This window comes from Mustela lutreola, chromosome 1, assembly GCF_030435805.1.
Source record: "Mustela lutreola isolate mMusLut2 chromosome 1, mMusLut2.pri, whole genome shotgun sequence".
NCBI classification, from domain to species: Eukaryota; Metazoa; Chordata; class Mammalia; order Carnivora; family Mustelidae; genus Mustela; species Mustela lutreola.
In genome coordinates, this window is record NC_081290.1 from 103,672,193 (window position 1) to 103,690,639 (window position 18,447).

The 18,447-nt window shown below is 41.2% G+C and overlaps 1 protein-coding gene and 1 long non-coding RNA gene across 2 annotated transcripts in view; one reads left to right on the plus strand and one right to left on the minus strand.

Moving 5' to 3' along the window:
* The window catches only part of PPA2 (inorganic pyrophosphatase 2), an 87,754-nt gene extending 87,360 nt beyond the window's left edge, over positions 1 to 394 (plus strand). The window contains exon 12 of the mRNA XM_059171702.1: positions 193 to 394. Within this exon, the coding sequence (XP_059027685.1) occupies positions 193 to 221 (29 nt within the window). The 3' untranslated portion in view covers positions 222 to 394. The remainder of the gene's footprint in view (positions 1 to 192) is intronic.
* Positions 395 to 2,539: 2,145 nt separating this feature from the next.
* LOC131829686 (uncharacterized) lies at positions 2,540 to 8,345 on the minus strand. The gene is made up of 3 exons (XR_009352955.1): positions 8,272 to 8,345; positions 8,078 to 8,160; positions 2,540 to 3,229 (listed from the first exon to the last, which is right to left on the minus strand). It is a non-coding gene; the product is annotated as an uncharacterized LOC131829686 (long non-coding RNA).
* Between the last annotated feature and the right edge of the window lie 10,102 nt (positions 8,346 to 18,447).

Here is an 18,447-nt window from a genome sequence, read left to right on the forward strand (position 1 = left end):
AGAACTTAGGATGAGAGTTTAAAGGGGAGTAACTTGAAATAGGGAAATGTGTCGTACCAAACGTATGATTGTTTTTCTCTGCCTAAATACTTCCTCAAGGTCTAAATTAAATTTGTCTTCCTTCTTCCCTCTTTCCCTCCCTCCCTCACTCTTCACCCTTTCCCCAACACCCTTTTCCCATTTCAAACACAGAGCAAGTGTGGCACTTCCTTGGCAAGTGATTTGAACATTTGAAGTTCTGCCATGAAGACTCCAATCTCCAAGGACTCAACTCCCTCTCCCCAAGTTCTAGCAACAGGCAGATCTATGAGAATTTACTGACTTCCTGTTGAAACTTTTCCCCCCAGCCTTATTCGAGATACACAATATGTAAATAAAGACCAATATTTTTAAATTGTTTGGATATTTATTGATATGAAAAGATTTAAATTTCATAGCAGAAATTTAGAAGCATTGAGTTTTGACCAGTTCTAATTTCTGTGGCTGAAGGAACCCATCAGTTTTATTAGCTTTCATTTCTATAGGTTAATAAATTACAAATTTTATAAGTTAATTAGATTGTTATAGATAATTACTCTCATTTTCATACCATATGATCTTCTCCAGGTTGCTGGTGGAAACTTTCTTAAGTCAAACTCTATCCTCTTACTAGGACTGTGTAAATGTGTTTACATTTATTAAGGCTTTTTCCTAGAATTTATTATTTTAGAGGGCCTAAACTCTCTGATTCTCATGCAGTCCCCTTCGTCTCAATTCTCATCTCTCTGGCGATGATGCTGAAGTCTTCATAAGCAGCTCAGCTCTCTCACCTGAGCTCTGTCTCTTGGCTGTCTCTTGGACGTCTGCAGCCCCTCTGGTCCAGAACTGAACTCTCTTTTCTTCATTCTTCAGCAGGGGAATTCACATTCTCCTAGACCCCCACTCAAACCCTTGAAATCACATCGAGCCTTCCCTTCCATCCCCACCATGCTGGTTCCCCTCTGATTTCACTTGGATGCTTGGACCAGCCTCCCAGCCCCTCTCCATGCCTCCCAGATCCAGCCCTCCACCTCAGCCCCATTGCTCTTGCTCCATTGCATATCCTCTTGTCTCCTGAGCGACTTACTCTGTGTCTGCTTCTTTCCCTTTTCATGTCATCCTCCACTTTGCCCGTCATTTTCTTAAAGCAAAGGTCTTGCCTTGTAGTATTTTTATTGAACACCTTCAGTGGCTTTCCATGTTCTGGAGAATCAGACCCTCTGATTTCCTCAGGAGCTCCACCCTCCAGCCGTGCCACACTGCTCACTCCTCTCCAAGCACATCTTGTCTGCTTATGTTCCCCTTACTGAGCTTCTTAGGCCAGTTCTGTTCACATCTTTTCTTCTTTGTTATCATTATAGAATGTTCTATTTGCATAATCTGTTTTGAAGTTGTGGTAGCTGTTACAATAGCTGCCATTTCTTGAGCTCTTCTATCACGTAGTAGGTTTTAGATGCCACGCGTGCATATGCCCTATAAGGTAGAGATTGTCCACTTCATGTTGAGGCTCTGAGATGTTCTATAACTTGCCTTGGGTCACGCAGTAACTTTTAGAACCAGAATTAGACCTCTTGACAATATGGCTCTAAATCCTGTGTTTTTCCACCCTGCTATGCATTCTGCTTCCCACATACAGCCTCATTGTGATGTAGGCAGAGCTGAGAGTATGCCTATTTTACAGGTGAGGAGACAGGCACAGAGGGTTACAGTGATAAGCCCAAGTGACATAGTAAGTAATTTTCACTCAAGACGGTTTGGGGAATGTGGAAACTTTTTTGGAGGACATCTAAGAATGTGAGGAGAGTAACTGTTTTTAAGTTTATTGATACATTGATTTTTTTTTTTTTATGTTGTGGGAATAAAGCATAGAGAAAATAAGGAACAACCATTATTGCAGTAGTTGTAAACAATAAGCTGAATTATCAAAGGACAAATTAGTGGGCTTGTGGCATATCGTGTATTAATCTCCCGAGAGTTGGAAGAGAGAGGCCATGTCTGATGGGGCAGCTCACACCTGTTTACTCTTCTCCTTCTAGAAGTCAGTAGTACTTAGATGCTACTAGTTAGGAAGCCTTCCTCATGACAGTAGGGTTAGTCAAAATTCGCAGAATATGACTTTGCATAGTTAAAATCTTAATAAATATATAATTTTGAATATTAATGTTTCTCTTACAGGCATCTTTCTGTGTCGCTACATGGCCATCATGATAATGGTGACAGTTATATTTAATTGTATGGCTATTATGGCTATTTCATGATTGTTTAATAGTGTCTTCCGTACTAGCTGATCTGATCTTTGTCATCCTTTTCCCGTGGGACAATTAAATTGAATAGATTTTATACTATATAGTTATAAAGGAAAACTCCTCAAAAAAGTAGAGTAAATCATTGTTAAAATTGCCTACAACAAATCAGGAAACCAAAAGTGAACCATAGATGGATTTAGGTGACGCGTACTAGAGCCAGTAACCGTGGATGTGAAAAAGCAAAGAGGTAGACTATCGACGATTCATCTTTCCCAAACTTGCTGTTATTATAAGTGTCTGACATTTTTTTTATTTTTATTTTTCACCTACAGACAGAATCATTTCATAAATGGCACATTGAATTTCACTCCATTATTTTGCAGAAGGAACGCATTGAATTTAATAAAATCCATTTCTCCATCAAGGACTACATGTATTTTTAGCTATTTGTGTACTCATTAACAGCAACATTTGATTTATTCCCAGAAGAGGGATCATTACATTGTCATAGATGAAGATACGTCTTGTGACTGCTCATTTATCTTTATTACTTACTACTATCCTATTACAGAGTGGATCACATCTACAGATTCTGGGTAGTGTGTTTTTTCATCCTCCTTGTACATTCTGTCCAAGCTGCGTGTCAGGGTTCACCTATGGGGTCTTTGAAACACCAGCTTCAGAATCACTTAGAATACTTCTTAAAAATCTTTCCAGCTTTCCCTAAAAATCTGTTAAATCAGGATCTTGGCAGAGGGAGCCCCAAACATGTTTTCCCCTCATCCCCATAACGTCTTATGTATTAAAGTTTTAAATCCATTGGTTTAGATAATCGAGGGCTAGATCATTCTGGGAATTTCTCAGTTGATGTTCTGCTTGAGACTGTTCCCCTAAAAGGAGGAGAATAAAACCAGATGTCTGTCTTTGTAGTGGGCTCGTGCACAGAATGTTAGCGTTGCCTCCTCCTAGGAAGAAGAAAGCCAAAAGGGAATAAAGTTAATACCAAATTTAGTGTTAAATATTAAATGTCTTTTCGGCTTCAAATCAGAAAAATTTATATCCAATGAGAATAACTTTTGCTTTCTAAGTTATCAAACTGTTTGGATAAAGTAACTGAGCCCCCAAGAACCGGCCACCCCACCATCTGGCACCTGGCACCTTAAGGCAAAGTGACAGAGAAGCCTCTCCTGATGGGACGGCCTCAGAGGAGTCGCAGCAGTGAGGTGCTCGGCTGTGCTCTGACAGGAGCAGGAGAAGACCAGGGCGGCGATGAGACATGAGAGCTTTGTAAAATGTGTGAGGCCAGCTGCCTGTCAGGGCTTCTGCCAGTTTGCCCTATTTGGATGACCTGTGCGAACAAACTCTACTTCTCAGATTCTTTCCCAACTTAAAGGGAGCCAGGAGGAAAGGCATAAGCTGTTCTTTATTGAGTTCTCTGTGTCAGAACCAACAACACATCTATCGGTCATACCCTGAATGCCACGACTCTGGAGGTATCCTGGTGCACCCCAAGGGGAAAGCTGTCAGTGCATCTCTTCTCCGTTAAGAATACCTGATACATCAAGGACTCTTTCCTCTTTCCAAGTACCTATTTGCAGAGGGTAGAAGCATGTGGAAACATTAGGGGGCTTTAACTACATCAGTCCTGAATGAATCTGGTTGCAGGGATTTTAAGTAGCCAACCCTGTATCTAGAAATGCTTCTTTTTTGCTCTTTTAAAATTCAGTTATTTATTGAGTGAGTACCTATATGTATGCCAGGCATTTTCCAAGTCCTTTGGCTATGTCAGTGCAAAACACAAAAAAGCCCCTGTCCTTGTAGACTTAGCACTTGTGTGGGGAAGACGGATCGTGAACATCGTAGGTAATATGTACAGTATGTAGAAGAACAAGAACAGGGTAAGGTGAACATGGGCATTCCAGCCTGTGTTCAAGGGTAGGAGTGTGGACTGAGGTTCTAAATGGAGTAGGTCAGACGACAGCCAGGCAGAGGGTTGAAGACAAGCAGGAGTGGGCCCACGTGGGTCTCTGGGGGAAGACCACTGAGGCAGAGGGAATATCAAGAACAAAGGGCCCTTAAGCAGGGATGTGGCTGGCTTGCAGGAGGAGCAGCAGGGGTCGCAGACACGAGGTCCCACAGGTAACAGGGAGAGGGGAAGCAGCCTTGTAGGCCAATGCAAGGATTTGGCTTCACACCCTGATAAAATCAGGAGCCATGGAGGGTCCTAAGCAGAAGAGTGGGTCACTCTGCTTGCTGTGAGGAAAACAGACTGTGCTTGAAGTGAGGGGTTGGGGGCAGTGTAGGGGAAGGATAGAAACAGGAAGATCACTGGGGATATCTACAGTGATCCCGGACACTGGAAAACAGATTTGCTTTGTTTGAGATCATTTTCCTAGTGTAAGTTCCACAAGATGTACTCCTAGAATAAGAACACTTGAGGACCAAAAAGATCTTGACAAGGGTTGTTCCATATTATATTGGCACAACAATATATGAAATTTCTAGTTTCTTTTTTCCTACCCTTCCTGTAACAGGATATTTTGTTATTGTTATTCATAGTAGGCTTAAATTTTTTCCTGCATCTTGTTTAGTAATAGTGTCTTATAATGTTCTGTTTTCTTTATTTACCCACTGGGTCTGAATGTTCTTATCAATGTGTATGATATCCTTAGTCTTCGGTGCAAAAATTGGATCCTCAAAACTGCATCCAAGTTGAAAGAAGCCCACATTCAAATACAAACATCCAAATCTGGATCCTGAAAATATTTATGCTGAGCTAACTGTGGAAACAGGGGCATAATAGGCTAATTTTCCTTGTTTCAAGCAGGACTAAATACAGGACTATATTATGTTACTGCTTCCTGATGTCTGTCAAAAGTTAAACATGAAAAGTAAGATAAATTTTTAAGACTCACGCTCTAAGTTAAAATGGACAAAATCTAGTGGAACCAGTACAGTTTTAAGAGAAACATGAAAGAGTAGCAAACAGTGAGGCTTCTCCAGTCCAAGCAGCTGAAACCAGATGGCAAAACAGCATCTGCGGTCGTCCAGCTAGCAGAACTTGGCAGCTGGCAAGATCAGGGATGACCATCCTTCAGCAAGGGTTCTCCCCACTTGGGAAGTAGAACACACACACTGGGATTCCAGCCAGAATCTCTTACGTCAGGAGCCCTTCTGTGCACAGGTGGATAAGAACAGCTGAGTCCAAGTTAAAGCCATGTACACTTTGCTGCTCCTTCCCGCCTAAACCGACAGCAATGTGGGCAAAGGCACGCGCTCAGAGGCCCTTCTGGGCCGGAGCTGCATGCAAGTTCGGTGCCTGGGCAGGCAGAAGTAGAATAGAGCTCAGGGTGCTGACTCCATTGTGATGACGTCCTTTCCACTGTATCCAGATGCTGCTTGAGCTCTCTTCCTCACAGCCCAACTCAAACGCTGTCGATTCTGTGAACCCTTCCCCAGCCCGCCTGTTGAAATCAATCATTTTCTCCTCTGTGAGGGCGGAATGGCACAATTGATTTATTCCTCCTTCCCAGGATTTGGGTCATTCTGGCTTCTATTAGAATTGTTCGTATGGTCCCTATTACTGGGTTATAAACTTAGTGAGAGCAGAGATTGGATAATGACAATTTAGGCATTTTTGTTTTTACACATTAACAATTCATGTTTGTTGTCCTATACTGATACAACATCCTGTGAGGAAGACAGATACTCTTTCCATTATACTTATCACACTAAGTAAATTTAGAGGTTCCAGATGTCTGGAAATCACAGGCCTTCAGCATCTGCAGTTGGTGTTTATTACTGCAATGAAAGCATTTTGAGGGCTATCTCTGCTCTTTTCTGAAAGCCCATGTAATATCTTTGAAATAGAAGAGTCTATTCCTGGGCCATGTGGGTGGTTCCGTCGTTAGACTTCTGTCTTTGGCTCAGGTCATTATCGCAGGACGCTGGGATCAAGTCCCACGTCGGGCTCTCTGCTTAGCGGGAAGCCTGCTTCTCCCTCTCCCAATCTCCATGCTTGTGTCCCCTCTCTCTCAGTGTCTCTCTCTGTCAAATAAATTTAAAAGCCTTTAAAAAAATAAGGAACTCCAAAAGAGGAGATTTAACATACCTAATATAACTACTTTTAATTTAGCTTGTTTTATTTTAAATATATATGGACCTGATCACTGTACTCTGAGAATTCCTCATAAGTCTCAGGCATAAAATTAAGTATTAATTTTTTCCCCCAAGTTCTGTAATTCCTAGTTCCTCAAAGTGTACTCTTCATTGAGAATTTTCTTGAAATCCTTTCCAAATTACTTTGTTATCTTTAATATCCCCCTGTGGAGCCCCAAAATGAATAAACATCTGCCCTGTGTTTAAAATTAAAAAAAAAAATTTGAAAAAGAAGAAAACTAATCCTTCATTTTTTTTCAATGCATTCCACATACCTTTTTAATGCAGCCTAGAAAATTTTGTCCTTTCTGAAACAATGACTGGTGTTACCTGTTTTTTTTTTCTCCTGTTTTTTTTTTCTCCTCGTAAGTGAGTAAAGGGTATCCAGAAAGATAAGGATCTTATCTCTGCATTTTGAGAATTTTGAAAAGGATCTTATCTCTTATTAGTATTTAAGGCATTTTGAGAATTTTTACATAAGATTTCTTAACACTTGGGAAGAAACGTTTAACTTACATAAAAACAATACCTTAATTGTGAAAATATTAAGAGTGATCATCACATGTTTACTGCTACTCTTTTTGAGGATCATGGGACAAAAATAAACATGAAACACTTAAAAATAGGCTCAGGGCCCAAAGGCTAAACTTCTTGTTCCAGAGTGCCTTCCTACATGGGTTTCAGTGTAATTGTTAACAAAATAACTTCCGTGTTTGAAACTTGATCTCCCAAACTTGAAAGTATGAAATCACACATTTTTGGTTCTCCAATTAGAAATACTGTGAGTAGCACAGTGCTAGAAGACCTAAATAATCTTGAGAGAGGGACCGAACAAATGAGAATGCTATAGACTGAGAAATCAGAAAAACGCAACCCATGTGGATCTCATATAAATAGTTTAGCTGAGGAACTCTCATGAAAAAAATAGTTTTAAAGGGCATCTATTGCTCTTAAAATTCCACTTACTTTAAGCTGTATGTCAGAGAACAATTTTCTCACAGAAAATTTTAGTTTTCCTACTTCTTTCTGCAATACCAAATGCTCCTCTGAATTCTCCTTTAGTTTTTATAGCAATTTAAAATTGCTAATTCATTCATGAAGACTTAAGGAGTCCCTGGTAAGTTCTCAAACCATAATTCAATTTTTTTAAAAGATTTTATTGATTTATTTGACAGAGATCACAAGTAGGCAGACAGGCAGGCAGAGAGAGGGGAGGGGGTGAAGCAGGCCCCCTGCTGAGCAGAGAGCCCGACGTAGGGGTCGATCCCAGGACCCTGGGATCATGACCTGAGCCGAAGGCAGAGGCCTAACCCACTGAGCCACCCAGGTGCCCCACCATAATTCAATTTTTACCAATACCCACCCCAGCCTCTCTTCTCCTGTCCTTCAAAACAAGTACTACAAATGTAGTTTTCATTAGTAGCAGCGTCGTCTCTAGAATATCCTTAACCACTTACAAATAGATTTTATGTAATTCGGCAATCTGCCAAAAGCACAATAGCTATAGGCTACGAGTTGCTTTTCTGAATCTAAAGGAAGATTTAGAACATAGAACGTTCTGAAAAGGAAAGACTCTTGCATGTAAGATGAGGCAAGTAGAGCCCAGAGAGGACGGTTGCCGAGAGCTATCAAGCAAGCAGGTAGGGAAGACTGACCAGAAAGTAGATTTCCTGAATCCAAGCCTCGAGTTTCATTTTTGCTCTTGTTTTTTGCCTTGCTTTCCTGTGAACTTTGCCACCTTGAAAGTAGAAGGGTAATCGTTTATCCCTTTGTGAGGATATGTTTAAAAATCTCTGTCAAATAAATAAATAAAAAATCTTTAAAAAAAAAAATCACTGTGCTGGAATACCTGGGGGTCTCCGTCAGTTGAACGTCCAACTCTTGATTTTGGCTCCTGTCATGATCTCCGGGTCCTGGGACAACGCTCCCAGTCAAGCTCTCTGCTCAGCGGGGAGTACGCTTGAGGATTTTCTCTTGCTCCCTGGCTTCCTGCCCCTCCCCTGCTCATGCTTGCTCTCTTTCTAAAACAAATAAAGAAATCTTTTTTGTTTTTTTAAATTGCATTGTCATGACTGTGGAAATGAAGATAGGCAACATTTTGCCATTCTTCGCTGTAAATTTCTTCCCAACTTAAAGTTATTTGAAATGTCTGTGGCTTTCTTTATATGGAGCTTTTTCATCTTAAGAACTTCCTGGTAGGCTCTCAAACCCTCCTCTGAGTTTTACCACAGCACAAATTTTTATTGACAATTGGAAAATAGTACTCGTGAGTGACTTACAGCCACTTTTTCAGGCAAAATTATGTTCAATCTTTGTGTGTGAGTCTGACAATAAGCTCATCTCTGGTGGCCTGTTTTAGTCTGTGGCTCCCAGTATCCCATACTGGGAATGGGAAAGAAAGGAATGCAAATCCGTGGCTCTTTTCCCTTTCACATTTACACTGTAAATGGGCCATGAAACTGTAGACCAGTCTTGGGCCATGAAACCGTAGACTGGGCCATGAAACTGTAGACCAGTCTTGAGTTTTTCACAATGTGTCAGTACTTGGAGCAAATGGCAGGAATATAAACCAGCCATGCTATCAAAAAAAGTTAGTCTTTATACTAACATCAGTTTGGGTGGATGTTTTCCCATGATGTAAAACAAAAAGTGCAACAAATTAGGTGTGCCACTCCTTTCTGCGTTTTTCCAATGTGCAGGGAATGAAAGATTTAAAACAGAACTTCAGAGGAAATAGGTGGCATGGGCGCTGGAATTAATGCTGGCCAAATACTCCGAGGCACAGGTTCATCCTTTCTAACCAATTGTCTGTCTATCCCATGAAAGCTCTTTGTGATTTATTACACAAAACATATTATGTGAGGAGTGTTAAGGGCTGGCCTCAGGGCTGGATACTTGGGAGGACTGTGACGAACAATTACTTGCCGCTACTGATAGGCACATGAGAGTGTCCAGCTTAGAATGCAATTTTAATTTAGATTAGTAGGTTAGTACAAATGTCTTGGTGAGAGATACTTTTTACATGCAAATGGCAATTGGTTTCTTGTCCCCCTTTCTCCCCTGGCAAACATTATTATAACATACGTTATTACAACATATATTTGACCATCTTGGTGTGTGTACCCATAAGTATGATGTCAGGTGGTGCCTCTCAGAAGAAAAAGGGGAGAAGCAATGAATCCTTGTTTATTTTTTTTCATGAACAGAAATTTCGCTATTGCTCTAATGGGACATAAACCTTTGATGACACAAACAGTAAAAATTCTGCTCCTCAGGTGGAGAGGGGGGTGCAAGGCGCCAGCTTTTGCTCTGTCCTCAGCCAGCCTCCTGCTCCCTCATCACTTGCCTCCCCTCACCCCATAGGATATGCTCACTACCCAGGGGCAGCACTTTTCTGCCCCCCGCCCCGTCCTGTCCCTGTGCTTTAATAAACCACTATTTTGCTCCAAAAAAAAAAAAAAAAATTCTGCTCCTGAGAACACTGTTCAAAAAAGCAATTATCTTCCTGTGATTTGTGAGAACAGGACTCAGGAAACTTCACATGTAAGGAATGAATGTTAATGTCAGATAGGGAGGGGTGCCCCTTTTTGCTCTTCACTATGGCAGAGAACATGGTCATTAATGCCAGTGTTTTGACAGCATCTTAAGAAGGGGTTGGTAATTTTAATTTCTTCATGACAACTGATAATTTGATTATTTGGCAGTAACTCTGGGATTGATGTTGGAGTCATTATCAGAGCTTAAAGAGAATTTCCCCTGATATTCTCATTTATTCAAGACCTCAGAACTAATATGTGCTATTTTTATATATTGAAATTTAAATCACCATTGTGTGGGATTTAGACAAAACAATATTACATCAAAAGTTTGGTGTAGAAAGGGGTGCCTGGTGGCCTAGTCGGTTTAACATCTGCTTTCAGCTCAGATCATGATCTCAGTGTCCTGGGATTGAGCCCTGCAGCAGGCTCCCTGCTCAATGGGGAGTCTGCTTCTCCCTCTCCCTCTGCTCCTCCTTCCCCTGCTCATGTCTCCCTGCCCCCCACCAAATAAATAAAATCTTAAGAAAAAAAAAAAGGAGAGAAGAAAAACACTGTTGTAGAAGGAATGTTAGCCAAGTGACCATTAGTGGAAGTCTATTGAAAGACTTCCATATGAGAACAATTATCTAATTATCTTTAGACTGAGGTGTCCCATGATTATGTTGGAAGTGTGCTTGATCCCATTTCCAAATGGTGGAGCATGACAAGGGAAACATAGGCTCAGTTTTGCATTTGCCTCCTTCTCTGTTTCTAGCACAGTATACTGAGCGCCATAGACTAATAACACTGAGAATGAACATAAACAGCCCTGTTGTCTTAATTAGGTAAAAGTTAAACAGTTATGGGGCGCCTGGGTGGCTCAGTGGGTTAAGCCGCTGCCTTCGGCTCAGGTCATGATTCCAGGGTCCTGGGATCGAGCCCCGCATCGGGCTCTCTGCTCAGCAGGGAGCCTGCATCCTCCTCTCTCTCTGCCTGCCTCTCTGCCTACTTGTGATCTCTCTCTGTCAAATAAATAAATAAAATCTTTAAAAAAAAAAAAGTTAAATGGTTATTAAAAAACTGACTTTTGGGGGGGCACCTGGGTGGCTCAGTGGGTTAAAGCCTCTGCTTTCGGCTCAGGTCATGGTCTCAGGGTCCTGGGATCAAGCCCCACATCGGGCTCTCTGCTCAGCAGGGAGCCTGCTTCCCCCTCTCTCTCTGTCTGCCTCTCTGCCTACTTGTGATCTCTCTCTGTGTGTCAAATAAATAAATAAAATATTTTGGGGGGGATGCCTGGGTGGCTCAGTTGGTTGAGCAGCTGCCTTCGGCTCAGGTCATGATCCCAGGGTCCTGGGATCGAGTCCCACATCGGGCTCCTTGCTCGGCAAGGGAGCCTGCTTCTCCCTCTGCCTCTGCCTGACTCTTTGTCTGCCTGTGCTCTCTTGCTCTCTCTCCCTCTGTCTCTGGCAAATAAATAAATAAAAATCTTTAAAAAAAATAAAATAAAAAATAAAAATAAATAAAATATTTTTTTTTAATCAAAAGCTTTTGCACAGCAAAGGAAACAGTTAACAAAATCAAAAGACAACTGACAGAATGGGAGAAGATATTTGCAAACGACATATCAGATAAAGGACTAGTGTCCAGAATCTATAAAGAACTTAGCAAACTCAACACCCAAAGAACAAATAATCCAATCAAGAAATGGGCAGAGGACATGAACAGACATTTCTGCAAAGAAGACATCCAGATGGCCAACAGACACATGAAAAAGTGCTCCATATCACTCGGCATCAGGGAAATACAAATCAAAACCACAATGAGATATCACCTCACACCAGTCAGAATGGCTAAAATCAACAAGTCAGGAAATGACAGATGCTGGCGAGGATGCGGAGAAAGGGGCACCCTCCTACACTGTTGGTGGGAATGCAAGCTGGTGCAGCCACTCTGGAAAACAGCATGGAGGTTCCTCAAAATGTTGAAAATAGAACTGCCCTATGACCCAGCAATTGCACTATTGGGTATTTACCCTAAAGATACAAACGTAGTGATCCAAAGGGGCACGTGCACCCGAATGTTTCTAGCAGCAATGTCCACAATAGCCAAACTATGGAAAGAACCTAGATGTCCATCAACAGATGAATGGATCAAGAAGATGTGGTATATATACACAATGGAATACTATGCAGCCATCAAAAGAAATGAAATCTTGCCATTTGCGACAACATGAATGGAACTAGAGCGTATCATGCTTAGCGAAATAAGTCAAGCAGAAAAAGACAACTATCATATGATCTCCCTGATATGAGGAAGTGGTGATGCAACATGGGGGCTTAAGTGGGTAGGAGAAGAATCAATGAAACAAGATAGGATTGGGAGGGAGATAAACCATAAGTGACTCTTAATCTCACAAAACAAACTGAGGGTTGCTGGGGGGAGGGGGTTTGGGAGAAGGGAGTGGGATTATGGACATTGGGGAGGGTATGTGCTTTGGTGAGTGCTGTGAAGTGTGTAAACCTGGTGATTCACAGACCTGTACCCCTGGGGATAAAAATATATGTTTATAAAAAATAAAAAATTAAAAAAAAAATCTTTAAAAAAATTACATTACTAAGGTTCTGTAAAAAAAACATTTTTTTAAAAAGCTTTTTGAATTTTGTTACTTTGTTCTGCATAATAAACTATCATAGCATTTGGCAGACTATAACTCATCTCCCTTTCTGTGGGTCACAGTTGCTGTGGGTGAGAAACACAGGCAGGGCTTAACTGGGTCCTCCAGCTTGTGGTTATCTTAAGGCTTGACTGTGGAAGGATTTTCTACTATGCTCACATGTTTGTTAGAAGGATTCAGTTTCTTGCCAGCTATTGGCTAGAGGTCACCCTTAGACCCCTGCCATGGAGACCTCTCCAGCATGGCAGCTTGCTTCTCCCATGGGCAAGCCAAGAAGGAAATAGTGCCCCAGCAAGATGGCCATCACCGTCTTTTGTAACCTAATCATGGAAGTGACATTACATCACCAATCCTTATCCTATTGGTTAGAAGCAAGTCACTGGGTTCAGCCTACACTTGAGAGAGGGGACTAAACCAAGGAGTAGATACCAGGAGGCAAGCATCACTGGGCACCATTAAATTCTGCTTACCACAACCACCAACTATAACCAGTAGAAATTCAACACGGGCCAATAGAAGGTGGTGCGTGATAGGTGGTCAATGCTGCCATATTCCCGGGGAAAATGACTCTGGCAGAGAATTCGTGAGGTTTACCTGAGTTGAATGCCAAGAAAAAAAAGCATTATTATAGAAAATTAAGGCCCATTATGAGAAAAGATTTTCCTAGAAATAATAACAGGCGTCTGTAAGGGAGGGACATCCAGCCAAGGAAAAGGTGAAGTCTGTTTCGAAGGTCAGCAATCAGTAACGTGCAACTGAAGAACTGTATGCTTGAGATTTTTGCAAGGTGCCCGGTGAGTCATGAAAAACATAGGCAATACAGAGGAATGAATCATTTAAGGGAAGAGAGAACAAGCTAATACATTTAATTGCTTTAAAAAAAAAACCCAAACTTTAAACAACTATTAGAGATTTAACACACAAGTGTCAAGGAACATAACACCATGACCACTGAGGGTCTGGGTGTCACACTTAACTCCAGGTTCCCAGGGGAGTTTCAGAATTCTTAGTGGCTTTAGGGGAATGGCAGTGCCAAGGTTATTCCAGTAGATGCACAAGGTGATTGGAGAGGAATTTGTAGGATATGAGACATCAGAAATATTAAGTAACAAGCATGTTTCAGAAGCAATAAGAGAGTATGGCATGATTGTTGAAAGCTTTGGTTCTGAAATGAAACTAATTTAAAATTGCTTGTTAGCACCATTACTTAGTGGCTGTGTGACCTTGGGCAAGTTGTTTAATTTTTTTTAGCCTCAGTCTCCTTTAACTATAATGGCTTCATCAACAGTATCTACCTTTTGGGTTTGTTTTGAGAATTAAGTGCAATAATGTACACACTATTTAGTGGCACACGGTAAATGCCCACTGAATATTAGCTATTACTATTATGTAAACTGATGTCTGCATCACAGAGGAAAGAGAAAGAGATGAGCCATGATGAGTCAAGGCTTTGGCCAGGGATGTGGGAAGTGCTGTTCACCGATGAAGAGTAAAGGCGGGGGTGAGGATGGCATATGATTTGGATGAGAAAGGACAAGGTCAGTTTCAGGCTTGTGAATCTGAATTGCTGAATATCCAGCAATTCTTTATTTACGTATGAGGTTAAGTCTGGAGGTGAGGAATTTGTAGGATACCATGTTAGACTTGGTATCCTACAACTGTTAGACCATGTTACAATTAGAGATACCATGTTCTTCTGCCCATTGGGTAATAGTGGCACCAACCAAAGTAAGCACGTGACCCTCTCCCATTTTGGCACCCCCCAAGTTAAAATGGATTTATTCAAGACATACCCCAAGCTGAGCCGGTCAATATCTTTTCTTAAAGATTTGAAATTGAGACCAAGACATTACAGTCCAGGCTTTCTAGTCTCCTTATCAAAACAGATATAAATTCAGACTGCACAAAGAAGAAGGAAACTGCCATACAGAAAAAGAAAACAAAAGAGGTAAGAAAGGCTACATGTTTTGAGTCCCTGATCTGAGGTGTTTCTGAGGCTCAACTTTAATTTTGCCTAGGATCCCTTAGTTAAATATCTTTTAAATTTTTATGCTGGTTCAAGTTAGGTTGTTATTCCTTGCAACTCCCAGCCAATACCAAGAAGCCATATATTGGTGATAACTGCAGGTATTTTGAGTGAATGAACTCCCTGAAGGAATAGGAAGTACCGGGAAGGGAACAGAGAAGATGTGACGAGATTGAGAATGGGTACAAAATTGAGTCAGTGGGGGGGGGGGGGGGTTGGGGGGAGCAGAGAATTGAGGCCAGACTGGAGGGACAGGTGGCTGGCCACCCAAATGCAGGAGTAGCCAGTGAGAATGAGGTCGAAGGAAAGCCCAATGAACTTAGTTTTTAATTTTAATTAAAGCTTTTAATTACATTTAGTTCTTTTGACATTACCACTGGTAATTTTCAAGATACCTACCATCCTCAACAGATAAGCTTTAATGAAATCTCTTTGTAAAACTTTTTGGAACTTGGCAAACAGTGTTCCCTCTTTTATGTCATCATAGCACATATGTTTGGTGTATCTGTGTTTAATTCAGAATTGTTGGGTAAAGGGATTGATTGCATTAAATCTACATTGGTTATTGCTCAAATAATCTGATCTTTTAATGGTGAGTTTACTCATCTGGGCTGAGTCACTGAGTCTTGAGCTTAGGAACCAGTTCAGAAACAGTGGGGAGGAACATCATGGTGGCCACTACAAAAGGCCGGAGAAGATGGGTATTTCAGGCTGCTAGGAGGACTAGAATGGAGACCTTTGGGGAAAGAAGTGGCCCCGGTCAGAACAAAGTATGACCCAGAAGAATGGAGCTGATGGAAGATAGGCTTCTCTGAGGATCCAGAAAGATTCAGAACAGGTGAGTGAGTACATTGTACAATGTACATTGTAGCTCATGGCAACTGAGTAATAAAGTAGCAAAGCATCTGGCTTCATAAACACTGAGATTTGATGTAAAATAAGAGTGAATCGCCTTGCAGAAGTTATGCTGAATGACAGTCCTCATATGTACAGGAAGAAACATAGGATACTTTCTACTCCTCCTGCCCCCTTTTTTGTTGTATGGTTCCATGTATTTGTGTTTGAAGAGGAAATGAACTGATTTGTTTTGAAAAGTGTGTGTGGGGGGGGTATGTGTGTGTTAGGATAAATAGTAGGCTTTTTCTTGCCCAGGTTTACATTTCTCCAGGCTTAAATCACTGTGTCTTCTACTAGCCAAAAGAGGCACACAGGCTTCTAGAGGAAGCACTGACTGAGGGTCTGGATGAGAAACACACAAAGCTGTCCACTAATAGTACTAGAGATGCCTCAAGTCCTTCTGAGTCTCAGCTGGGATCAGAAGGGAGAAAACTACAGCCGAGATTTCTCTGTAATGTATCTGGGACATATTTGGACAGAAGATGGAGGCACATAACTTTAAGTGCTCATAGAAAACATGAATTTCAATTAGGACTGCATGTCCCTGGCTGAACTGACTTGCCCTTAGGATAAAAGACATCATTGCCATTATCCCCAGTTTCTTTTTCTGTTGCTTTTGGACCCTAAGTTAATTATGAAGAAAACTCTCAAAATCTGCCAAGATTATTGCCAAGGAAGTGATAGACCAGGCTTTACCCCCTACCAGGCAAATGATTAACTGATAAGTTCCTGAGACTAACTCCCCTGTTGCTAGTTTGGCCTCCTTTTGCACTTGGCCAGTGCTGGTCCATGCTCATGGTAAGGGGCGGGGGGTGACGATGCGCTTGTCATCTAAAAGGCTAAGTGGTTACCAGATTTAGACTTGCTTGAAGAAGTAACTGGAAACACACAGAGTTTAACATCTAACATTGGTGGGTGTAGCCACTCAGTGATAATTTCAAAAATTAGCACTACCTTCCTGACCAGTTTGGTGAAGGGAAGGTAAACACAAAGTAACACCTGTTATGGTTAAAAGTGAATAAAAGTATACATTTATACAAACAGCACACAAAAGAATGTAGATGCACTGAAGAAGGTGATTTATTAGAGTGGCGGGCATCTGGATAATCTTTAAAAATGCTCATTGATGTTATAGTATTATGAGTGTAACAAATTTAAAGTAACCACAGTTGATGGATTTACAGCAAGTGATGGTTTTTTGCTTGAACTACAATAAAAACATCTTAACCTAAACCATGCACATAATCACTGAATCAGAGTGGCCCAAGTCCAGATTTTGTGAGCCAAGCAGTTATATGGGGTGATAGATTGGTGAGGCCTCACATCCTAGGATGAGAGCCAAGAGAGCTCAGAAGGGGTAACAGGATAACTTAAGTGAGCTTTCTTTCTCCATAAAGGAGGGCTAATAGCTAAACTCTAAAGCTGGGCTGTTCAGAAGCTATGTGAGTTACTGAGTTTGCAGCTAGTTACAAAAAGAGAAAAAAATGTATGTCAATTTCTTCTGGGAAATAGTCCATGAAGATAAACAATAAGGATGGTCTAGTGATGATAAATTGTGCATAGAAAATTGACCAGAAGAAAATGAAATTTGTTCAAGGGAGGAGATCGGTCTAACTTACTGGAGGTATATATGTTCTGCAAAAGCAATTAGAACTGGAGTCCTTGAAAGAAGGCCAACTCAGCTAGAAAGCAGGAAGTTTCACTTCCCTCAACGTAATGATGTAGATAAAAATATGGACGCTCTTTGCCTATCTGTTTCCAATGAACATTTGTTTTGCATATTAACTTCAAGAAGACACAGCAATAACTTCTGAAAATCACAATGCCTCTCGTTTAGTAGATCCAGACGGCTTTAGCAGTCCTTAATGTATGCTAAAATTTTGAGATCTAAATTAATCTAGTGGTGAAAAGCCCAGACTTAGGAGTCCTATAGAGTTGGGCCTGAATTCTACTTGTCACTATCTGCCTGATCGTGGGCAACGTGCTTAAACTCTCTGAGTCTCTTTCCTCATCAGTAGAGTTGGGGTAAGAATACTCTCTTGGAGACCACTGTGCTGTATTAAATGAAATTCTCTCAAGTTAACTTAAAAAAAAAGGAGAAACGCTTGTAACGATATGGGTGTCTTATGAGCCCCCGAGGGCAGGAAGAATAGTGGGCCTCAAAAGCAAATGAATCTGGTAACTGAAATGCAGTCTGGCGCCAGTGTGACTTAAGGCCAAATGGTCTGTGTACCATTCTTCATTCTCTCCAAAGACTTGTAAATTGGTCCAACATGGCCTCACCAGTAGAACATTTATTGGTTCTAACGTTCAATGGAGACCAACCTCGTTATCTATACACAGCTGCAAATTCTTACCAGTATGAATGTGATTGGCACAGTTAACCTGAGGTCAGGTGTCCACCTCTGGTCTCAGCAGTTGTGACCTGGTGAATCAGGATCTTGTCATATGAAGGTCAACCCTTCCTGGAGTGTAACATTAAAGGTGTGGGAGCAAAGAGAAAAAGATAGGCTTCTCAATAACTGAAACTTGACTTGCTAAGGATCAACTGAGATAATGTATGTGAACTATCTAGAATAATGCCCGGCATGTAGATCAATAAATGTGTGGCAACTGTGAAATAACACAGCTGATAGGCACGGGCCATAGAATCTCATCCACTTAAGCTTTGAAATCGTGTTTTCCTGCACTTGTCATCAGAGAAGGAGGCTCACAGAAATATTATCAAGTGATGTCTCTGAAAATTTCTTTCGTGACCAAAGTGGCCACTATGAAAAGGTGCTACCTCAGCAGCTTTTGTTACTGGGATCAAGTTCTGCCATCTTTCCTTTCCTCTCCGCGGTCTCGTCAGTGCTTCCCATGGATGTTTGCTGTTAAGTAGATGGCTATTTGAAAAACTGGCTAGCAGAA